This window comes from Garra rufa, chromosome 10 (genome assembly GCF_049309525.1).
Source record: "Garra rufa chromosome 10, GarRuf1.0, whole genome shotgun sequence".
Classification (NCBI taxonomy): Eukaryota; Metazoa; Chordata; class Actinopteri; order Cypriniformes; family Cyprinidae; genus Garra; species Garra rufa.
In genome coordinates this window covers 4,020,586-4,046,683 of record NC_133370.1, presented here as the reverse complement: position 1 = coordinate 4,046,683, position 26,098 = coordinate 4,020,586, and the positions used below count along the sequence as shown (strand labels likewise).

The 26,098-nt window shown below is 32.0% G+C and overlaps 1 protein-coding gene across 1 annotated transcript; it reads left to right on the top strand.

The window, feature by feature from the left end:
* Positions 1 to 14,028: 14,028 nt before the first annotated feature.
* Positions 14,029 to 25,759, top strand: LOC141343793 (calreticulin-like). The gene is made up of 9 exons (XM_073848439.1): positions 14,029 to 14,198; positions 16,221 to 16,322; positions 16,407 to 16,610; positions 16,700 to 16,794; positions 20,254 to 20,463; positions 20,543 to 20,656; positions 20,746 to 20,889; positions 22,743 to 22,835; positions 22,924 to 25,759. Exons 1-9 carry the CDS (start codon positions 14,102 to 14,104, stop codon positions 23,122 to 23,124), a joined length of 1,260 nt encoding a protein of 419 aa, XP_073704540.1. The 5' UTR covers positions 14,029 to 14,101; the 3' UTR covers positions 23,125 to 25,759.
* The last annotated feature ends 339 nt before the right edge of the window (positions 25,760 to 26,098 follow it).

Sequence of the window (26,098 nt, the reverse complement as noted above, 5' to 3'; positions counted from 1 at the left end):
ATAATTTCCATGTCCGTGTTCTGCTCCGTCTCTCAGTGCAAACACAGAACAGCGCAAGTTCTCTTACGCGCTTTTACAAGCACTTCATCAAAGAAACATTATGAGACGTTTTATGAAAGTCACGTTACATGACTTTGCTGATTTGCATGTGAAATTAGGCTTTTATGGAGGAGCAAAAGCGCACCACTGAAAAAGGGGGCGGAATTGGCCACAATAATCTCTTCATCTCGATTACTGCATTTTCATGATTGTTTGAAGCAGAAATCGAAATCGAAACCGAATTTCGATTAATCGCACAGCCCTAGTGTGAACTCTGCTTAGGTAATGTCTCAAAACTCCATCTCATTCTCTCCTCCAACTTCAAAATCCAAAATCGTCCTACTTTACATCGCTGTTTTACCTTTTCAGCGATGTAGGATGATTTTGAAGTTGGAGGAGAAAATGAGATGGGAGTTTTGAGACATACCCTAACTGTCTTGAACCAGAAAAAACAGTTCATGCAGACCTAGACAAGTTGAGCATTTGAAGTTAAAAAGTATATAAATTGTAAATTTTCTTAGAAAATAACTGATCATTTCACTTATTCCTCGACTAAAGCTGCATTTAAACTGCATTTTGGAAGTTCAAACTCAGGGGCACCATAGAAGTCCACTATATGGAGAGAAATCCTGGAATATTTTTCTCAAAAAACATACTTTCTTTACGATTGAAGAAAGAAAGACATGAACATCTTGGATGACAAGGGGTGAGTACATTATCTGTAAATTTTTGTTCCAGAAGTGAACTACTCCTTTAAGTGTGACTGAAGGGAAAATATACTTGTACAGTTTGACATACTGTCTAAGCAGTGATTTCTCAGTCAGACTTGTCAGCACAGAAACTTTGTGAGGTCATTAGCAGATTGTGTTGCTGTCGTAGCAGGTGTGTGTGTGTGCGAGGACGCGGAATGAGCGGCTCCCCGCCGGGACTCTTCATTGTTTCAGATTATCGATCGCCCCTCTGCTCTGAACTAAAGGGCGTCCCAGCCAGGTGCCAGAACTGCTGCATGTCATTTAAATGTGCAAACATTGTCCTTCGAATCGATCTGAGAAACAAACGGTGTCTTGTATTGCTTTTCGATTCTAACCGATGGTTTCATTTTACTTTGAATACTTTGTAACTATGCAAAGAGACAAAATGCATATCATGATCCATTACACACGTTTTTTTTTATGCACTGAGGATGCAAATGATACAAAAAACCTTGAAGTTGGATGCAAGAACACAATTCATTCATATGTTTGACATGTTTATTTTGTAGGTGTGTATTCAAGAGTATTAATAAAATAGAGTTCTTATTAAAGCACGGTTTATGGATTTCTGTGAACTGCGATGAAGCCAAAGAAGATAGTATTTTCTTTAAAGATGTGTACATTTAGATGTAATAGGAGTGGATTTTGTCACAATCGTTGCAGCTTTATCATATTTCGATATGCATATAAATTGTTATTATGTTTGTTACGGTGTTTTGGGGGGCGGGACAATTGAATGTTATTAAATAGTTTTTTTGAGATGCATTTGTTGAATTGTTTTGCACTAACAATTGAAATAAAGATGAATAATAAAAATGCATGACTGGTTGCCTTTTATAATTAATATAAGGTTCATTCTCTGTAACATTTCAACTTTTTTTTCAACTACATATGATTCATTTTCTGAATACCTCACATAATTAGACACATATCAAACCTCCAAAAAACACATTTTCCCACCTCAGGCATTAACAACCTTTTTTATTTTTGGTTTTTATGAGATTTATACACTTTTTAAAATTTTATTTAATTCTAAACCCTTTAATGGACAAAATGGGATTGGTGTAAAAAGGATTTTAAACAGAACTTGTTATAAAACAAGCATGCTCATCAATGGATTCTCTGCAGTGAATGAGTGCCGTCAGGATGAGAGTCCAAACAGCTAATAAAAACATCACAATAATCCACAGAAAGAAACGAATCCATCAAGACATTTTTAACTACAAACCACTGTTTCCAGCTAAAATACAAGCCCAAAATCCATAATGACGCTTTCTGTAGTGAAAAAAGTCATCTAGACTCATTTAGGAGAGAAATCTGCACAGATCAAGCACCGTTTACAAGTGAAACACCGTCAAAAATTGCTCTAAAAGGGGCAACACGAGATTTTCTTTTTTTTTTTTCACTGGAGGAAGCATTATTATGGATTATGGAAACAACATTTTGAAGTTAAAAATGTCTTAAAGATGGATTTGTTTTTTACAAACACGCATCTTTTCACTTTTCTTGACATTAACCGATAGATTATAGTAGTGTGGATTACTTCTGGATTATTGTAATGTTTTTATCAGCTGTTAAGAGTCTCATTCTGATGGGAAACTCACAAAAATGCTAATTTTCTGAAAATCAACTGAAAGTCTACTCACTCTCAGGCCATCCAAGATATAGATGAGTTTGTTTGTTCATCAGATTTGGAGAAATGTAGCATTCCATCACTTGCTCACCAATGGATCCACTGCACTGAATGGGTGCCGTCAGAATGTTTAAACAGTGGATAAAAACATCACAATATAGTAAGATAAGTACTTACTATAATAATAATAATAATAATAATAATAATAATAATAATAAGTAATCCACACCACTCCAGTCCATCAGTCAACATCTTGAGAAGCGAAAAGCTGTGTTTGTCAGAAACAAAACTATCATTAAGTTTTTAACCACAAACCGCTGTTTCCGGCTAAAATACGAGTCAAAAATGCATAATGACGCTTTCTCCTCTAGTCTGAATCAGGAGAGAAATCTGCACAGATCATGCACCGTTTACAGGTAAAACACAGTCCAACACAGTTCTAAACAAATATGTAGGTGGATTTTAATGTGAGAGGCAACAAGAGATGGCCTTTTTTCACTGGAGGAAGTATTACTATGGATTAGGAAAATAACAGTTTGAGGTTAGAAATGTCTTAAAGATTCATTCTCAGGACATCCAAGATGTGGATGAGTTTGTTTGTTCATCAGATATGGAGAAATATAGCATTCCATCACTTGCTCACCAATGGATCCTTTGCAGTGAATGGGTGCCAGTGAATTGGCTGATAAAAAAAGAATAACAACACTATAATCGACAAGTAATCCACACCACTCCAGTCCATCAGTTTAAATCTTGAGAAGAGAAAAGCTATATGTTTGTAAAAACAAAACAAAACAACAACACCGTAATTAAGGCCAAATTAAGTTTTTGGCCAAAAATACAATTCCATACTCCATAATAATGCTTTCTCCAGTGGAAAAGTCCAACTCCTGTTTTCTCTCACATCAAAATCCACACGCATATTTGTTTAGAGCTGTTTTGGCTTGTAAACGGTGCTTGATCTGTACAGATTTCTCTCCTGATTCAAAAGATGAACACTGGAAGAAGCGTTATTTAAGCAACGATTTTAATTTAAAAACATCTCAATGATGGATTTGTGTTCTTACAAACATGCAGCTTTTCACTTCTCAAGATGTTAACTGATGGACTGGAGTGGTGTGGATTATTGTGATGTTTTTATCAAATGTTTGGACTCTCATTCTGACGGCACCCATTTACTTTACTTACATTTAATTCATGCATTTATCATTTCGAGCTTAGACTATTGCAACTCGTTATATTATGGTGCTCAAATTAAAGTTAAGATAGACTGCAGATGGTCCAGAATGCGGCTGCGAGATTGCTTACAAGCACTTGCAAATTCGATCATATTACTCGGGTGTTAAAATCATTGCATTGGTTGCCTGTTACTTTTAGGATTCATTTAAAAATTGTATTATTTGTATTTAAATCCCTACATGGTTTAGCCCCATCTTATATTGCTGATCTAATCCAGGAACAAAAGTCAACGAGATCATTAGGATCTCAATCACAGAAACTTCTTGTTGTTCCTCGGTCTAAGATGAAGTCTAGAGGGGATCGCACTTTTGCGGTCGCCGCCCTTAAATTATGGAATAGTTTACCTTTATATATTAGGGACCTTCCTACGCTTGGCCAGTTTAAAAGCCATTTGAAAACATATTTGTGACCCTGGACCACAAAACCAGTCATAAGGTTAAATTTGACAAAACTGAGATTTATACATCATATGAAAGCTCAATAAATAAGCTTTCTATTGATGTATGGTTTGTTAGGATAGGACAATATTTGACTGAGATACATCTATTTGAAATCAGAAATCTGAGGATGCAAAAAAAAATCAAAAAGACTGAGAAAATCACCTTTAAAGTTGTCCAAATTAGGTTCTTAACAATGCATATTACAAATCAAAAATTACATTTTGATATGTTTACAGTAGGAATTTTACAAAAAATCTTCATGGAACATGAACTTTACTTAATTTCTTAATGATTTTTGGCATAAAAGAAAAATCTAAAATTTTGACCCATGCAATGTATTTTTGGCTATTGCTACAACTATACCCCAGCGACTTAAGACTGGTTTTGTGCTCCAGTGTCACATATTTTTTTATGATCAAGATAAGTGCGAAGGGTGCTAGTGTCATTTATTTCTTTTTTATGAAAGATGTTTTTTGACTGTTTTATTATTTTTATATTACTTATTTAGATATATGGGTATGCATTTTCTTTTACTCGTTTTTCTCTGCTCATTGTGTTACTGCTTGTACAGCACTATGGTCAACATTGTTGTTTTATTCAGTGCTTTAGAAATAAATTTGAACTTTGAACTTACTCCAGAGGATCCATTGGTGAGCAAGTGATGCAATGCTACATTTCTCTAAATTTGATGAATAAACAAACTCATCCACATCCCGGATGGCCTGAGGGCCAAAACATTTTAATCAAATGTAGATTTTTACATGTACTGTTCCTTTAAATATCACACATAAAATTAAGCCATTGAGCTCAACTAGCGACTCAAAGAGTTTTCCCCCTCATTAGTGAGCGTGTTCAGTGGCCCTGACTAGGTTTTGGGTGTAGTGACCTGTCCTCGCCTGCCCTCGCAGGTTAACGGCACCAAGCCAGCCTGTTAAGAAGATGAGCCGGCCGTCCATCAGCCCTCCGCAGGGGACGGAGCGATGGGGGCAGCTCTTCACCCCTACGATCCGGCCTAATTGCCCCATCTTCTGCTGCTGGTTTCCATGCTGCAGTGACACAAAACACACACACAAACATATGGTCTTCTTAAATCAAATTACATAACATCACAGAGTTTAATACATTAATGCAATGTAGAATAAACACATTTACATGAACTATTCCCTTTTTCAAGACAGAATAGTAAATAGAAGTATGGGAATTTATTTATTTTAGTTATAATGTAAAATGAATCTTCTTGTGATGTTGTTAAACTGGCTGTCAAGACGTCCTGTGACATGACCTGTGACGAGTGTCGGCTGACGAATGTGAAGTAAAGGTCAGTGAAGAGGTCAGAGGTCAAGAGGTTGACCAGTGCTCATTTTGACAGATGACGTCAGTTCAGGGATTTCTACAAGGATGCTGACTGGTTTAATTAAAGAAATTTAGCTTTAGTTAACAATAAGTGGCAGGTGACTAAAATTAAAGTCTAATTATTTAGCATCTCCAGAATGAATAAAAATGCCTAAAAAAAAAAGAACTAGAGTTATTTTAACAAGAAAATGTGTGGTGCTCATGCATGCAAAACGTTTGTGTTCTGCTAGGTTTAACAGTTTTTTCCACTCATTTATTATCCACATAACAGAAATTAAAGGTTTAGAGTCTTAGAAATATTAGCATAACATTGCAAACACTTTTTTTGCTTAGTATTTTTGTTTTCTATTACAAATATAAAAAATAAATAAATTATTTAAAAAATCCTAAATCAATATTTACTGTATTTAATTGAGAAGAAAAATGACTATGTTTAAAAAAAACAAACAAATCTAAATTCTAAATTAACTTTATGCTTAAAACTAAAAAAAATCTGCCAATTGGGTAAGAAAAATTTTGCTTTCCTTTTGATTTGCACTGATTTTCTATATTTTTTCAAAATTAACTGAATTTATGATTAAAACAAGAAAAATATCTGTAAATTTACAGATATTTTTTCTTATTTCTTTTTTCAAAATGACTTAGGTTTATGCTTGAAGACAAGAAAAATATGTAAATGGGGTAGAATATTATATTGCAAACACTGTTTTTCTTACTTAGTACTTTTGTCTTGTTTTATATAACAAATATAAAAAAATAATAAGAAATGAATTTTAAAAAATCCTAAATCAATATTTACTATATTTAATTGAGAAGGAAAATTATCTTGTTTTTTTTTTAAAAAAAGAAAAAATGTAAATTCCAAATTAAGTTTATGCTTAAAACAAGAAAATATATATATCTGTCAATAGGGTAAGAAAAATATTTTTTTTTCCCCTTTGAATTATACAAATTGACAGATAAATTCTGTTTTTTTAAGTGAATTTATACTTAAAACTAGAAACAATCTGTCAAATGTGTAAGAACAATTATTTTGTTTTTCCTTTGAATTGCACAGAATGACAGATTTAAACTTTTTCAAAATTAATTGAGTTTATGATTAAAACAAGAAAATGTCTGTCAATTGAAAAAAAAAAAAGAAAAAAAAAACTGTTTTCTTACTTAGTATTTTTGTCTTGTTTTCTATGACAAACATACATTTTAAAATATCCTAAATCAATATTTATTATATTTAATTGAGAAGGGAAATCACCTTTAAATAAAAAAATTAATTCTAAGTTTATGCTTAAAACATTAAAAAAATACATCTGTCAATAGGGTAAGAAAAAAATTTAAAATATTATTTTTTATTATGAATTACACAAATTGACAGATCAATTTTCTTAACATTTTTTTTTTTAAATGTGAATGTTTATTTTCCATTGGAATTGCACATATTGACATTTTTTTTAATTAATTGAGTTTATGATAAAAAAAAACTAAAAAATATCTGTCAATTGGGTATGAAAAAAAAATTTCCTTTTGAATTCTAGTTATTTTTCTTTTCTTTTCTTTTTTTATTAATTAGGTTTATGCTTAAAACACAACAAATATCCATCAATAAGGTAAGAAAAATAATCTTAATTTAAAAAAAATTTTTTTTTTTGATTTTTTATTTTCTTCAGAAAACATAATATTCAATCATTTTGCTTCTAAAATAAATGTATCTTGATTTAACAATGTTTCGATATCTGTACTGGAAAACAAGACAAAAATAATGAGTAAGAAAATTCAAGTATTGGCATTAGCTATTGTGAAAAACATATCTGTCTTCCTCAGGTAGAGCTGAAAACTGTTCAGATCTCTTTCACTACAGACCGCAAAAACTGCAACGCTGACCGCGTTATTCACTGCTAAATTTGCGCTTTATTTCCCTGGCTCGGGTGAGGGTCTGATAATAATGAATTGATTGTGTGTGTTTTTCGGTCCTCACGCTGTGCAGGGATCTGGAACTTGGGATGTAGTTAACTCTCTGATTAGAGGAACATGTTCTATGGTGCAAATAATAAGGGAAGCAAGCGGAATTAATCGAGTTTGATTTCTACAGCTTTTCAATGTCCTCTTCTCATGCCATAATGAGACGCTTTGGCATGGCGACAGGAGGGGGAGCGAGAACGTGCTTGACCGTTGTTTTCCCTTTTTTTGTGGGTTGTAAGGACATGTGGTATGTTTGAAATCACATCTTGCCATACTTTGAATGAAACTGAATGAACATGAAAACAGCCGGTTTAGAGTTACTGGTGAGAATGAACTTAGAATAAACTCCAGGAGCAATACAGATTTGTACAATGCTGATCTGGATAATAAACAAATCAAAACAGCAACGAACCACAACATTACACACAATTTTATAAAGCTGCTTCACGCAGGACTCAAACCCACAACACAACAGTCTTCAGGATTTGGAGCCAGTGGCTTAGCAGAATGCAGATATGCTTCAAAAGATATTGCAAGTTATGTCAAATTTGGCAAAATTGATATCCTCAGATTCGCCATGATCAAAAAATCCACAGACACCAATATAATATATAAGTTATAAGCAAAAATCTCACGACCCATAGGTGGCGCTGTTCCCAAATTTGGCATAGACACTCGGATAATGGTGTTGATGAAGCATACCAAGTTTCATTTCAATTGATCAAAGTTTGGCCAATTTATGGGAAGAATTTGATCAATTTTCTAGGAGGAGTAGCAAAAAAAAAACGAATTCTGTACTTTTCAAAGTGGACGCTATTGTAATGGGTGGAGTTTTAATGTAAGCTATTGAATGTGATCAGCATAGAGACAGAGCGCATTTAGGCCATGCCCACACCGGGGAAAACAATCCAACGCTCTCCATTGACTTTGTATTGTGGGGAGCTGACTCCTTGTCATTTCTGACTTATAACAAAAAACAGAACAACGTCTAAAAGCTGCTATGTGACAAGGTGTACAGTAAACAAGCTAAAAAACACAAAACTACGTTTTATAAGCTGTCGACCCCAAAAAAACAAGTGTTTAAGGGCACAAATAGTTATAGATGTCAGGTTATTTCACGTTGGGCCATTCAGTTGGATCATTTCTCCAACAAAAGGAAGGTAAGGAAAAGGAGCACTGACAGACCAATACAATTCAGTTTCTCAAAACATCTCCTCCTTTCAGGGTGGTGAAATAATCCTTTGACATGGTTAAAAATAATGAATGTTTACTGTCGCCGTAAAATTTTCCTCCAGCGGGCGTAGTTCTCAGAGTAATATGACACATTGCGCTCTACTTTTGTGTCCTTAAACACTCGTTTTTTGGGTCAGCAGCTTATAAAAACATAGTTCTGTGTTTTTTAGCTTGTTTACTGTACACCTTGTCTCACAGCAGCTTTTAGACATTGTTCTGATTTTTGTTATAAGTCAGAAATGACAAGGAGGCAGCTCCTCGCAATACAAAGTCAATGGAGAGCACTGGATTGTTTTCCCCTTCCCGGTGGGCGTGGTTTTCAGATTAGTTTCTATGAGGAGTGGAATCAGGTGTACTAAGTTTCATTTTCTAGAATTAGGGGTTCAAGAGTAATTACCATTTAAATGTTGAAGTTTTGAACTAGTGGTGGTGCTATAGAGTTGGTTCTAGAGACCACAAATTTGGTCAGATCACTATTCATGGCCATCACAAGTGTGCCAAATTTCATAATTTTCCTAAGTTCCATTCATAGGGCTGCCATAGACTCCCATTGGAAGAAAATAATACGGGCGTAACCCCTAATTAGCAAGCTTAATATATATAAAATCAGAATTTATTGGGTACTTTCAGTTGAGAGGTGGCTGTCCCGAACCATAACCCCTAAATTTAAACTTATGAAAATTAAAATATTTTTTTTTTTCATTGTTGTTTTCCTGACCAAAACATGTCATCATTGGTTCAGTAGTGATAAGGGAACACAATCCTCATATTTGGGGGAAAGAAACAACATTTTAATACAGTTATGCATATTTTTGGGGGTATTTTAGTATGTTTTAGTAGTGTTTTAGTATGTGACATAACATTCTGTAATGAGATGTGGATGCCACTAAAGCATTACTCTCACTACCAAAACATGGGATGTTTTGTCAAACATAAAGTATACTCAATTATCAACTAAGATGTTATGATAGTTTTTGGTTCAATGCATATTACAAATAATGAATCCTTAACTTTGAAATCAGTATGATCAACTTTTTGCCAAAAATTGGATTTAAAATACAACAAATCTCATAAATTACACTTGAAATGATCTTAAAAATTTAACTGTTATGGATTTACCATGTAAAAATGTTAATAAAATAGCAAAAATATCTATTTACAATCTAGATGTAAGCTAAATCTTATTGGGTCAATATAACCCTACTAATTAAATTATTATTGCTGTGTTTCAGTAGAGACAAAATTTGGAAAGAAAACACATATTCCAAAACTCTCTTAAAATACAATATGAGAATTAACTGCACGATTACTAGAAATGTGTATCTTGGATATTATACAATTTGCATACATACAAACAGTTAGTATATTCACAACAAACACAGAGTGAAATAATGCACTGCAGTCAACTTGACCTTTCATTTCTAGTGTAAAAAATGACTTCACATTGGATTTCACAATTGCATTTAATATTTATTGCAATAATCATGCAGGAATAATAGCATGGATAGCTATCTTTAATTTAGTCCATAAATTCCCTAGTGAAGAAAAAGGGGAGAGTTTCATCAGAATGACTAAAGTGAATGGCTAAAAATTAAAACAGAAAATAAAATAACAGAAAATAAAATAAGGCTGTAATTCAGTTTTGGATTTGATTACTAATGGTGGTCTACACATAATCACTAATGCATCAATGTACAAGCATGTAAAACCAACTTCAAATACCTGATCACAGAGTCATGGCGCCACCTACAACTGCTCAAATGAACTGCACTAACAACTCAGATGACCAAGATCCATGAATCCCCAGTAAATCAACTCTAACAGCATTTGCAAACCATTTGTGACCCTGGAATACAAAACCAGTCATAAGGGTAAATTTTTGGAAATTGTCTGGACCATATTTGGCCGATACAATGATTTGAAAATCTGGAATTTGAGGGTGCAAAAAAATGAAAATATTGAGAAAATCTCCTTTAAAGTTGTCCAAATGAACTTCTTAGCAATGCATATTACTAACCAAAAATTAAGTTTTGATATATTTACAGTAGGAAATTTACAAAATATCTTCATGGAGCATGATCTTTACTTAATATCCTAATGATTTTTGGCATAAAAGAGAAATCGATCATTTTGATCAAAAATACAGTGTATTTTTCACTTACAGTGTTTAATACAGTGAGTGTATTTTTGCTACAAATATACCTGTGCTACTTATGTATGGTTTTGTGGTCTAGGGTCACATTTTACTTTTGTAATATGACAATATTTTAGAGTGATTTTGGAGTTGATTTTATCCATTGGGAATTTATTGCATTGTTTTTTATCATTATTACTTAGATATTTTTTGCAGTGTGCATCTGTGCATGCTTTATGGGTTAATAACACATGCTTTATGGACTAATGATTGCTATGCAAGATGATTCAGTGACTGTTTGCATACATTTTTTTTCAGATGAATGTGAAACTAAAGCTGCCACAAGTATGATTCATTAATTAATAATTATTTTTAAAGGGTTAGATAAAAAATGAAATATAAAAAACATTTACTTACCCTCATCTCGCTTGAAAGCATGTATGACTTTCTTTTTCTGTGGAACACAAATAGAGATGTTTAGCAGAATGTCCACACTGCTCTTTCACATACAATGAAAGTAAATGTGACCCTGGACCACAAAACCAGTCATAAGGGTCAATTTTTGGAAATTGAGATTCATGCATCATCTAAATACATACGATTTCCATTGATTAATGGTTGGTTAGGATAGGATAATATTTGGCTGAGATACATCTATTTGAAAATATTGAAAAAAGTCACCTTTAAAGTTGTCCAAAGTTCTTAGCAATGCATATTACTAATCAAAAGTTAGGTTTTGATATATTTACAATAGGAAATTTACTAAATATCTTCACGGAACATAATATTTACTTAATATCCTATTGTATAATATCCTGTTAATATCCTAGCGCCATCTACAAGTGCTCAAGTGAACTGCATTAACAACTCAATTGACCATGATTCATAAATCCCCAGTAAATCAAACCTAACAGCATTTACTAACCATTTTACTTTTGTAATGCAACAATATTAGAGCGAAATTCAGTGTGAGAAAATGTAGTAGAGAGTTAATTTAATCCATTTGGACTTTATTGCAAGTCCAAATTGCATTGTTATATATTAGTATTATTTATTTATTTTTTTTGCAGTGTGCATCTGTGCATGCTTTATGGGGAAATAATTGCTATGCAAGACAATTTGTGACCCTGGACCACAAAGGTAGTCTTAAGTAGCATGGGTATATTTGTGGCAATAGCCAAAAATACATTGTATGGGTCAAAATTATACATTTTTCTTTTATGCCAAAAATCATTAGGATATTAAGTAAAGATCATGTTCCATGACGATATTTTGTAAATGTCCTACCGTAAATATATCAAAACTTAATTTAACTGCTAAAATGTAATTTGGAACCTTAGATTTCAGGTTTTCAAATAGTTGTATCTCAACCAAATATTTCCTATCCTAACAATCAATGGAAACTTATATGTATAAATACATTTTGAAAAAAATGACCCTTATGACTGATTTTTGTTGTCCTGGGTTATATTTTGTGACTGTTTGCAAACATGTTTTCAGATGAATGTAAGACTAAAGCTGCCACAAGTTTGATTGTATTAGTAATAATTAATTTTAAAGAGTTAATTAAAAAATTCAAACATGAAAAATCATTTAGGCTACTTACCCTAATCTCATTTAAAAGCATGCATGTCTTTCTTTTTCTGTGTTACACAAATTGAGATGTTTAGTAGAATGTCCACACTGCTCTTTCACATACAATGAAAGTGAAAAAGCTCCAAACTGACATAAACTACCTGAAAATGTTACCATTTTTATTATCACGTACCTGAAAGTGTGTATATGTAAAATAATCAGCTTATTTAAATATGCTTCCTTTTCTCCAAGTCCTTTCATTAGATTTATTTCCTAGCCAGAATGACTAAAACTCCTAATATCCAAATATGCATTTATTAACTTTTAGACCTCAAATTTAGATGTATAGCTTTGTGATCCACAAGATCCTGATATCATCTGGATTAAAACTTTAACAACCTCAAAAACTAATAGCAATTTAACCATAACAAAAGATCTATATCTGTCATCTATAAGACGGAATATCTTTAGAAAATAGCCTGTTTTAACAGTGTCAAATTTTTATACAGGCCCATTCAGTTTTAAAAGAATTATTTTACTCAAAAAGCCTTGGATTAACCTCAATTTGGAATATTTTCCTCAAATTTTGATTCATCTTAAACCTGATGGAGGCTATTAGATTCAACATCTCAATTTGTGTTCCACACAAAAAAAGTCATACATGCTTTCAAATGAGATGAGGGTAAGTAAAAGATTTTTCTTTTTTTATTTAATTTTTAAAAATTAATTATTACTAGTAAAATCAAATTTGTGGCAGACATGAATGTATGAACTTTTAGACCTCAAATTTAGATGAATAGATTTGTTTGTGATCCACAAGATCCTGACTTTAACCTCAAAAACTAATGGCAATTTAATGGCATCTATAAGACGGAACATAGGCTACAGTATCTTTTAACCCTTTAAAATTAATTCTAATTATTATTTATGAACTTTTAGACCTCAAATTTAGATGTATAGCTTTGTGATCCACAATATCCTGATACCATCTGGATTAAAACTTTAACAACCTCAAAAACTAACGGCAATTTAACTATAACAAAAGTAATGGCGTCTATAAAACGGAATATACAGTATTTTAGAAAACAGCCAGTTTTAACGGTGTCAATTTTTTTATACAGGTCCATTAAGTTTTAAATAATTGTTTTACTCAAAAAGCCTTGGATTAACCTCAATTGGGAATATTGTGCACAAATTTTGATTCCTTTTCTGATGGATTCAACACGTTGTTTACTGCAGTTGTTTGGGTTTGTCATCGTCGTTTCTGAAGCGTTGTTTTGTCACACTACGTAGTTTGTTGTCTTTTACGGTTTACCATATCAAAATCAACTGATAAAGCAAAGCAGGTTGTATTTAACGTTAGAGGAAAACAAAGCACCGTTTTCCGCGTACACGTCCCGCTTGTGTGAAAATCCCACTCAACCGGCCTTCCCTCTGCTGCTGCTATCCTCGAAACTGACTCTGAGTCAGTTTTATCCTGTCATGTGACGCAACCGCCGCTCACTGTGTACAGTAAAACTGGTCTGAGAACAGCACAAGAGGCGGATACAGTATCCGGTGTAGAGGCGAGCCAGGCACTTCGTGGTCTCTTGTGATTGGCTGAGAGCGGCAGCTGTGGACCAATGAGCGTTAGACATCTGTGCAGCCACGCGCTTCTCCCAAGCCACGGATAAACCCAGAGCAGCAGAGCGCGAGCACGAGAGGGAGAGAGAGGGAGCGTGCGGGTTAATTCCTGAAATTATCAAAAATGCAAATGATAACATTATTTCAGCTTGTTTCTGCCTCATTATTGGCACTGGCTGTCAATGCAGAGGTGTACTTTAAAGAGCAGTTTCTCGATGGAGGTGAGTGTTTCATTTGAACTTGCATGTCATGGTTGATTTGTAGGTCATAACATTAAAAGTGACATTAAAACGGGTTATCGAATGAATAATTAATCAAATGTGATGTTCAATTGTACTTTTGTTATGTTTGGAAAGTGAATTTTATTAGTTATAAGCAGTATTGGTTCGTGTTGATGCATATTAGTTTGCAAGAGCAAAAATGAAACCATTAGAAATGCACCTTTCTTTCTTTCTTTCTTTCTTTCTTTCTTTCTTTCAAAATCAACATTTTAGGTTAAAATGTACAGTTTATACATTAAATGTAACTCTTAAAATGTCCTGTTGTTAGTTATTGTTTTTATTTTAAAGACCCCATGAAATCACTTGTTAGTTATTTAGCTTTCAGCTAATGTGCATGCTAATGTATTCGTAAAAGTTGACAAAATAAACAATTTAACAAGTTAAAATTTATATTCTCCACAACTGACCAAAGGTTTTGATGACTCATCTTACACTCAGGGGTGTGTCCAAACTATTGTCCAATAAAATGATCTGTTGAATGCGAAAGCCACGCCCACTGAGACCCCAATAGAGCAATAGAAGTGTATCGAATCATGTTTCACGCTGTAATTTAAACTAAATCCTATTGGCTATTTAAATTGTACACACCACATGAGGGTATACTGCTTAAATTGAATCTTATTCTAATTGTCTAATTGGTTTGTCTATACTTGTGAACATAATTTTTGTTCAAATATATCAGGGAAATTTTGAGAGTGCAAAAAAAAAGCAAAACTTGTTTTAAGTACAAGTTGCAAGAACAGGAAGTTTCTTAAGTTATTCCACAAACTTCCTTAAATATCAATCATTAAACAAGTCTGGAATGTGCTTAGACCTGCAACCCTCATAAATGTGTCTTGTTTCCTCTTCAAGTTCCTAGATAAAGGCTTTCTTGTTCATTTGGGTTAGTAAGCTAGCTGACAATTAGATATAAATATTTTTTGTACAGTATAATATTTTTTTCTTTCATAATGTCTTATAAATGTAATTTTAAATAATGACATTTAAAAAAAATAGTATTTTATTTTAGCTGGTTGCTAAGTAAACTGTTTTATTTTTATTTAGTAACTTGATGTTCTAAAATGATTAAAACTAAAACTGAAAAAATGTAATGAAACTACATATATCAAAACCCATTTAATTTTCTTTTTAAATATATCAGAACTAATTTGAAAATATACTGATAAAAAGACACATTTTATTTCAGCTAGTTTATTAATTTAGTTTAACTAAATGTACTAAAATGATTAAAACTAAAATAAAATGTAATGAAACAGTATAAAGTAAATATAAAAATTATATTGAAAAAGAAAAAAATGCAAAAAATTACTGAAACTTTAACTAAAATAAAAAAATTAAAATTAATTTAAGCTATTAAACTGCTAAATATTTAAATTTTGTTAATATCTTGAAAAATTATAAATAATTTTATATTGATTAATTTGCATTTTTTATTTATTATTATTATCAAAATCTGTTATTTTATTATATTATTTACAACATTTATTATTATTATTATGATTATTATCTGTATCATCCAGCCTTAATTACATCTGTATGTGGCAGTGTTATTTTAGTATTTTTAAGCAAGTAGTTTTATTCATATTTTTAATTACTTTTTATTTCCAATGAAATTCTTGTAATTTCTTGTTTTGTTATAAAGCTTTGGCAATACTTTATATAAATGCAATCATGCCAATAAAGTACTTTTTAAATTGTAAATTGCAATGCAATTTCCTTTTTAGGAAAGTAATCATATTTAATTTTATTTCAGTTTATTTCAAATCTAAATTGATCTGTAGAGCTGCTTTACAGCTGAAATTGAATTTGTTGCATAATCAAAGAATTTTACAACATTTTATGAATTTTATAAAGTGAAACTGTTGTATATTTGCATGAAATGTCCCTTTTTTAGGATGCTAATCATGTTCTCAACTCATCCTCGTTCACAGTTACTTTTAACATTATCATCTGCTTTCATAGATGCCTGGAAGAGTCGATGGGCAAATTCAGAGCACAAATCTGACTACGGCCAGTTCAAACTAACCGCTGGAAACTTCTACGGAGACGCTGAGAAAGACAAAGGTAGGCGTTTGCATCCCTAAAAACGTGCCGCTTGGTTTAGCAAAGAACCAAATGCTGAATGTGCCAACTTTTGTTTGCCTAAAGGTCTACAGACCAGTCAGGATGCCCGTTTCTACGCCACCTCTGCCCGCTTTGAGCCCTTTAGCAATGAGGGCAAATCTGTGGTCATCCAGTTCACCATCAAACATGAGCAGAAGATCGACTGCGGAGGCGGATACGTTAAAGTCTTCCCAGCTGATCTCAACCAGGCTGACATGCACGGCGACTCCCAGTATTACATCATGTTCGGTACGTCAAATAAGACTCTAGTTAACGCTTGGATTTATTATAGGAAATTAGTATTTATGTATATTTTCTTGTCTGAATCATCTCAACAGGGCCTGATATCTGCGGCTACAGCACCAAGAAGGTTCACGTCATCTTCAATTACAAAGGCAAGAACCACCTCATCAAGAAAGACATCAAATGCAAGGTGAATTCCTATAAAAAGTGAAAGTAAATCCAGGGGTTTCAAATAATTAATGTCAGACAAGAACAAAATTTGAATAATGACTGGATAATGACACTAAATTTGCAACTGTTATTAAACTAAATTGATCTGAATAATTATCATCATTTTATAATTGGCAATGCTATTTTCCTGTTTATAAATGTTAAGCTGCTTAGAAACTTAATCTGTAATGTGGAAAACACTTTATAAAAAAAGAAAATAAAATAGCTGGAATGTTCTTCATAGAGTGATTAAAGTAAAAAAAAAAAATTTTCTAAATATATCTTAAATATATTTCAAAATATACCAAAATGGCCAAAAAATGTATTTGCAAAATAAATGTATATTTATATAATATATTTTGGAGCATTTTTGTATATTTTTGAAAATGTATTTAAAAAATATAATAAAACAATAATAATAATAAAAATAATATGTATATTTAAGCATTTAAAAATATATTTTTTACTTTTATTTTTTACCTATTTATTCACATGTCACATTTGAAGAAAAACATTTTGTTGTCTATATGTGAACATTTAAAAAATATATTAAATATATTTCAAAATATACAAAAATGGCCCCCAAAAATATTTGCAAAAAATTTTTCAATGTATTTTAGCTACCAATGTATTTTAGGTAATTTCTATATATTTTTGAAAATATAAATATATACTTTTTTATTATGTGAAAAATCTGGAAAAAAAAAATATATATATATATATATATATATATATTAGTGGTGGGCCGTTATCGGCGTTAACGTGCTGCGTTAACGTGAGACTCTTATCGGGCGATAAAAAAAATATCGCCGTTAATCTATTCTCAAAGTTGGGTTGGGAGCTGGGTCTAAACTACGCAAGATATGATGACTTTCACCTTGATATTTGAGCGCGGATGACGTATACCTAGTCGAATTGCACTGTAGGGGGCGAGAACGAGTCTTCAACTTCTGTGAAATTACCACATCAAATGAGACGCGCAAACATGAATGCAGTTATGAAGCCGCTTCAGGGCAGGTGCGTTGCTATACCCTTTTTACTGGGGCACGTGAGTTATAATTTACTTTGATAATCCCGAAATAAAGACATTAAACTATATGCAACAACTAAATTGACGCTTCTAAAAGCAACGCAGTTTAACCCAAGACTATGCACGCAGATATCCATGCCGGTGCGCGTCTGTGCAGCACGCGCACGTCGTACAGCCTTTTGCGCAGAAGTACTTGGTTACACAAGTTTGTATAGGTAATTATGTTGTAAATGCAATTGTCAAGCAGTTTGTGATGCATTTTGGAAACAGGAGATGAGCGCCTGATCTAATGCGCCACCTGGCCCGTTCTCGAATACTTACTTTTAGTCATTATTTGGGTAGCACACATATTCTGAATGCCTTCAGCAGAATTCAAATTAGCCATTTTAATCTAGATTAATCTAGATTAATTCCAAGATTTAATCTAGATTAATCTAGATTAAAAAAATTAATCTATGCCCACCCCTAATATATATATATATATATATATATATATATATATATTAGGGCCGGGACTTTAACGCGTTAATTTAGATTAATTAATTACACAAAAATAACGCGTTAATTTTTTTTAACGCATTTTAATCGCACTTAATTTAGCACCGCGGAACGTTTCTCACTGGATGAGTTTCAGCGGCGGACCGATTATACTGGAGCACCAACTAGCGTTTAGACAAAAGAATGCGCATATCACCGCAGGACATCGAGCCTCAGGTATCACCTCAATGCTTTTACAGAAGGTCTACCTACCTATAGGGTACCTGAATTTCTGAAATGAAGGCTAGTAACATTATATTTCTAAATATCCCAGTGTTTCCCCTACCAATATCTTAGGGGGGCACGTTTACAATGTCTCCTCCAAGAAAACACGGACTGGATCGCGGACTCCATTCATAAAAACGAATTTTCTATAGCGCGGAATGCCACGTAAATTCCTCGATTTTTGGATTGATAAATCAAAAGTTGGTCTGTCACTTAATTCAAATCGCGATATGGACTAGTGTCTGTGAAAACTGAAATGCAAAAAGACCGTTTTAATATGAATCCTGCAGGTACCCTTTGCCTCTTTATGTTAGAATGGCAGAGACGCGGTTTTTTTTTTTACACTACACGCGTGATGCTCCCGTTAATTTTTGGCATTTGCATCTCACATGAACAGATAGACTCAATCTCCAAAGCTACTGTCAGTGTCACTTTTACCGTTTCATTTGAGAAAACTAGCATCATATCATACTTTACACACAGAAACTTCACGACAACCTGTCAAAATACGGTACGGTTTTACATGAAACAGAACAATATTCCTATTTAAATAATTGACAAAAAACAATATATATGATAAAAAAATAAATATAACAACAACAAAAAAAAAATACTATGATTATTATTATTTATTGATTTTAACAGCAAACCTCTGTTTGTTTGCCAAAAATTAAAAAGGTTTATTTTTCATTTGATTAAAAATAAAATAAATGTTTATGCTTTCATTTGATTATGAGAAAAATTAAAACACAAGAATTTATAAAAATAAAAAAAAAAAATAGCAAAAGATTGTAAAGCCCTATTGTTCAAAATGTTAAAATAGAGTTTTGGATTTATTTTTTCACTGAAATAAATGTTTTCGTTATGGGAAACGCTGTATCCTATTGCTACAGTTAATGGCAATATTGCACTGGTCTGTTGGACTTGGTTGAACAAAAATAAACAATATTTTGTTGCTTCAGTTTATGTATTCAGTCATTATTCAATGGTGTACTAAAAATCCATATGAAAAAACTTACTTCTCACTGTTCTCAGGTCAAATATTTATATGCGATTAAAATGCGATTAATTTCGATTAATTAATTACAAAGCCTCTGATTAATTAGATTAATTTTTTTAATCGAGTCCCGGCCCTAATATATATATATATATATATAATTTTTTTTTTTAAGAAAATGTATTCACATGTCAAAAATAAATCTTAAATATGTTTCAAAATATTTGCAAAAATTATCCAAAAATGTTATTCATATAATTTTTTGATGTGAACATATAACATACTTAATAAAATAAAGCTATAAATAAAAATATACAAAAATAGCCAAAATTATTATTTGCTAAATATTTTTCTAAATATATTTTCAGTATATCTTTGGATAATTTTGTAGTTTTTTTTTTTATATATTTATATTTTGAAAATATAAATATATATTTAAAAAAATATATTTGTAAATAAAAAAAAATCAAGAAAATTCAATTGAGCTTCACTGTTTACTAAATATATTTTGCCTATAATTAAAATATATCTTACCCAGAAAAACTATATTTTTGGTTATATAGGTTGAGAGCATCTATAACGGAAATGTCTTACAATGAATATTATGTTTTAAAAGAAGGTCTCTAAACAAAATCTCTCTTTCTCTCCAGGATGATGAATTGACTCACCTGTACACATTGATCCTGAATCCGGATCAGACATATGAGGTGAAAATCGACAACGAGAAGGTGGAGTCCGGCTCTCTGGAGGAGGACTGGGACTTCCTGCCCCCAAAGAAGATCAAGGACCCCGAAGCCAAGAAACCTGAGGACTGGGACGACCGTGCCAAGATCGATGATGAGACTGACACCAAACCTGAGGTTTGAGTTGGTTTCATATCACCTGTGAGGCACAGCTTGTTCAGTTTCATCTTTTAACCCTGCCATCTGTTGTTTTTAGGACTGGGATAAGCCTGAGAACATTCCCGATCCTGATGCCAAGAAGCCAGACGACTGGGATGAGGATATGGATGGAGAGTGGGAACCTGCCATGATCCCAAACCCAGAGTACAAGGTACAGATTTACATGCTTAAAAATGCCTCAAGATGCTTCCACAGTGTTTCAGGCCTCTGATCTTCATTTATCGTTGTGTTCTGATCCAGGGTGAGTGGAAACCCAAACAGATCGACAACCCCAACTATAAGGGCGTCTGGGTGCATCCTGAAATCGACAACCCTGAATACAATCCCGATGCCGAGATCTACAAATTCGACAACATTGGAGTCATTGGGCTGGATCTCTGGCAGGTAAGATGCCTTAGAGTTGCCAAGTCCTCAGTTTTCCAACAGTATTGGACTGCTTCTACACTGTTGCCGCGGATTAAAGCAATTTCAACAGAGGGGAAATCCATGGAAAAACGTGATTAGGGTAGTTTTGATTAGCAATTGGGTTGGTTTTGTTTTGCAGATCTGGCAACCCTGCTTAGCGTTTCCATAAAATAGCTTTTTATTTCTTTCTTATTATTTTCTACCAATATATTTTTGGAGCATTTTTATATATTTTTTTAAATAAAGCTATGTATAAAACTTTTCCAAATATATTTACAAATATACGAAAACGGCCAAAACATTTATTTACTATATATTTTTAAATATATTTTCTACCAAGATATTTTTGGATTTGAAATATATATTAATATATTTAAAAAAATGGTGGTACCTCTGACACCTTTAGGCCTTTTTAAGAGGAATTATTAAATATCATGGCTATTATAATTAACTAAAATAATTAAAGATTGTTGAAATAAAACTGAACATTTAAACTGAACTGGAATTAAATATAAAAAAAAAAATATTTGAGCTAGTTGCCAAGTAAACATTTTTGATTTTCATTTAGTGTAACTTGATGTACTAAAATGATTAAAACTGAAATAAAATGTAATGTAGTGAAGCGAGATATATAAACTAATTTTAAAAAATACTGAAAAAAAGACAAAAACACAAATTACTTTAACTAAAATAAATCAAATAATAATAATAGTATCTAAAAGATATTAAAATAACACTGTTAAATATTTACATCTTGCTGATATCTTCAAAATAAGTTCATTTATTTTATTATTATTATTATAATTATTATTATTAATCTAATATAATAATATAATATAATAAAAAATAAACAAATGTTGTATATGATATAATAAATCTTGATACAATAATAATAAATAAAATAAATGCAAATAATAAAAAAAATTAAAAAATTAAAGATATGAGCCCATTTCAGTTAAAGTTTTAGTAATTTTGTTGTATGTTTCTAGCATTATTATTATTATTATTATTATTATTAAATATGCCTATATAGTTTATATAAATTTTTATCTCAGTTATAATTTGTCATTTTAGTACATCAAGTTAAACTAAATTTTAAAAAATAAGAAATGTTACCTTGGTGACTAGCTGAAATATATTAAGTGTAATATTTTTAATTTTATTTATTTTACTTCAAGTAACACTTTTTATGGTTTTATAATAATAATAATTATTATTAATCTGCATCGTCCAGCCCTAATTATATCTATGTCTTATATCTGCCAGTGTTATTTTACTATTTTTAAGCAAGTAGTTTTTATTCTTATTTTTAATTACTTTTTATTTCTGTTTTCCATTTTTATTTAAATTTTAGTTAAAGTTTTAGTAATTTTGTTGTATGTTTAAAATTTCTGTATGTCTATATAGTTTATATGAATTTTTATTTCAGTTTAATTTTAGTACATTAAGTTAAACTAAATGTAAAAAAAATAAGAAATGCTACCTTGGTGAATAGCTGAAATAAAATAAGTTTTGTATTTTAAATTTGATTTGATTTCAATCATCATTTTATTTCAAGTAACAGTTTTTTTATGGTTTAGTTTAGTTTTACTTATATGGTTGGAAACACACACATATAGCAATTTCGAAGAGGAAATCTATTTTAGAACTTGTAATATGACTATGTGTCAGTACATGGCAACGTGTCAAAGTGTGGCGTTTCTTATCACACATAATGCATTGTTTGCACATAACACCACTAAGAGGAGTTTTTCCCTCTCTATCAAATTCAGTTCACTTTAAGAAATGCAGTAGACTCCAACATCTTTTCTGTTTCCGTTTCATCCTTCCAGGTAAAATCTGGCACTATTTTCGACAACTTCTTCATCACAGATGACGTGAAGGAAGCTGAGGAGTTCGGAAATGAAACATGGGGTGCTACAAAGGTACAAAATGCGAAATTACTGCGAAAGGCTTAAGAGAGCTAGTGAATATGCAATAAAAATACATTCTAAATTGTCCGTCTTGCCACAGGGTCCCGAGAAGAAAATGAAGGAGGAACAGGATGAGAAGAAGCGCAAAGAGGAGGAGGAGAAGAACAAGGAGCAGAGCACAGAAGCAGGAGATGAGGAGGAGGAGGAGGATGAAGGCGAGGAGGAAGAGGAGGAGGACGAGACAGAAGAGCCTCCGGAGGAGGAAGGAGATGACGACACGCTTCCTAAAGACGAACTGTAACGCAGGAAGTAGATTACCGTCCACATTCCGTGGTTGCCAGGAAAACGACTGCAATGCGTTCATTCTAAACACGACGTCCTTTGAAGACGGCGATGATGTCGTGATGATGTCATTACGGGGGCAAACGGGCGACCCATACGTTTAATTTGCGACCATTGACCCTTAATGAGCCAGTTTTTTGTTATTGAAGAGTTTTCTGCAGCACCAGGAGTCTGATATGTTCGATATTTTTTTAATACTGATCAACGATCAGTTTATTGTGCCTTGTTTGTAGAATCGATGCCCATATTAGTTCATGTCGTTGGTGTCAATTGAGTTCAGTTAGTTTGAAGGAACTAGATGAAATGAATGAAGTTTACTTGAATTACAGTTATAGCAATGGAAGCCTGTTTTCACCACCGAAAATTTTTATCTTACAGTTCAGATGAACATCTCACAATTTGGACTTTTTGTCTCACAATTCTGAGAAATAAGAATTTAGAAATTTAAACTCAAAATTGCGAGATATGAAGCCTGAAATGTGAGCTATAGACTCAAAAATAAGAGTCAGAATTGTAAGATATATAATTCTGAGGACAAATTCTGAACTACGAGATGAACTGCAAAAAATGCTTTTCTTACTTAGATTTTCTGTCTTGTTTCCAGCCAAAATATCTAAAAATTCTTAAATCAAGAAGAATTTTCTAAATGAGTAAAAATTATTGTCTTGTTTTCAGAAAAAAACAAGTCAATATTAAGTGCGTTTAATTTGCAATTGGGCAAAAAAAAAATCTTGTTTTCTGTTTGAAATAAGATATTTTTGCTTACCCCATTGACAGATTATTTTGCTTGTTTCAAGCACAAAAACACACTTAATTGTGACTTGTTTTTTCAGATTTTTTTTTTTACTCTTCTAGAAAATCCTATTTTATATTTTAGCTGCGAACAAGACAAAAAATCGAATAATCTAGTAAGAAAAGCATTTTTTGCAGTGCTGTTTTACCCACCGAAAACAAAAACAAAGGTAATTGTGAATTTTTATCTTACAATTCAGATGAATATCTCACAATTTGGACTTTTTGTCTAGCAATTCTGAGATGTGAAGTCTGAATTGAGAGATATAAACTCAAAAATAAGAGATATAAAGTCAGAATTGTAAGACATAAACATAATTCTGAGGAAAAATTCTGTATTATGAGATACAAAGTCACATTTTCTGTACTGGAAACAAAAAAACGCAGAATCATAAGTTCATATTTTTCTCTCAGAATTGTGAAAAACAAAGTCTGAATTGTGACATAAAAAGTCAGACTGCAAAAAATGCTGTTCTGATTTATTTTTAGTCTTATTTCCAGCCCAGATATTAAAAAATTCTTAAATCAAAAAGGATTTTCTAGACACACAAAAATATGGTCTTGTTTTCCAAAAAAACAAGTCAAAGTTAAGTCAGCTTTTGCTTAAAACGAGCAAAATAATCTTGTTTTCAGTTTGAAATGAAATTATTTTGCTTACCCCATTGGCAGATTATTTCACTTGTTCTAGGCAAAAACATACTGAATTTTTACTTAAATTAAATTCTAAAAAAAAAAAATCCTTCTTGATTTAAGAATTTTTTGATATCTGGGCTAAAAACACATTTTTTTGCAGTGCACAGTTATGTTTTTATTTGTTATTGTTTTTTTTTGGAAACAGACTTCCATAAATAGTAAAGCATGTTACAGAGTTCGCAGCTTGAACAGTTGTTTCTCCACATTGCAGAAATGAGCGCAAACTGCAATGAAACGGAATAGTAGCGGATGGTGATTGTTATTAATTAGAGGTGAATCAGATCACAGGCTGGGTTTCAAACTATAGTCCTCATTTCTGAAACATAAGCATTCATTCTGCTTGTATTTCATTAGTGAGGGCTGATGAATGTTTGTACTGTTGTGCAAAAGAAATTTACAGTGACATAATGTTCCTTTGGCACTGAATCTCCTAAACAAGATGTTCAGTAAAATTCCTTTTATTTTCCAACTATTTATTACACGTCTACTCAGTTTGAGATTGTTTTACCTTTCAGATTATCAGTGGCAGTAGCATTTGTGATGTTCAGTTTGTAGCTGATGTAATTTCTTTCTTTTTTTTTTTTCTTTTTTTTTTAAATAAAATCTTTTGTTACTTGAAAATAAATGAGCTACAATAAGGGATGTGGTAATATCTGCAAAGATTTTTTTTAAAGATCGAATTCAAATAAACTAGCTGTCTACACACTGTGAACCAAGTCCCAAACGCTTAAATTGGATTAGTACTGAAAATCCTGTTTAGTGACATCAAACCACCTTTTTACATGTTGAGAGTTGTAATTAATGCCAAAGTTTTAATAAATAACTTTATTGTACATGCAGTTGTGATATCATGGTTTTATAAGTTGGTTATTACACCAAACAAATAGATGATATCTGAATATTTGTCCATGTTTACACATTACATTAAATACATAATTTCTCTAAAATGTTTATTATCTTTATCTGCAGCTTAACTCTCATGCTTCTGAGTAAATATTTAATTTCTGAGTAATGCTGCTCGCTTTTGTGTGGTTTAGTGAATACGGTTGTATGTGTAAGTTTGTGTGTGTTTATTGCAAATCTGAAACTAAATCCCTGTTAAGAAAGTTTTCCAGTCTCAAACCATCTGTAAGAACCCTTGTGTGACCTTATGGACTTTTTTGTCCATTTCAGTTTTGTTTTTTGTTATAAGTGTGCCTGTGTTAATGCCAACTGCATAAATCTTGGCTCAGGTGTGTATTTTTATTGAAATTTTAATATTTCACCCTCATTTCCTTCAAAAAAATCTATTTTACCCTCCGTACAAAAATACTCACACTCAGGACATTAAGGACAAAAATGTCCACATTGAAACCCATTAAAACTGCAATTTTTTAACCCAGGGCCATTTGACTATAAAATGATGCAATATTTGCTAATAGGCATTCATTCTATCAGCAAGGCTTCAA

What these genes read in the sequence shown, in the direction of transcription:
- LOC141343793 (XM_073848439.1), top strand. Translation starts at nt 14,102, where the DNA reads ATGCAAATGATAACATTATTTCAGCTTGTTTCTGCCTCATTATTGGCA. An exon ending in AGACTGACACCAAACCTGAG is followed by an intron (nt 20,464 to 20,542) that starts GTTTGAGTTGGT and finishes TGTTGTTTTTAG; the next exon opens with GACTGGGATAAGCCTGAGAA. An exon ending in AAACATGGGGTGCTACAAAG is followed by an intron (nt 22,836 to 22,923) that starts GTACAAAATGCG and finishes GTCTTGCCACAG; the next exon opens with GGTCCCGAGAAGAAAATGAA.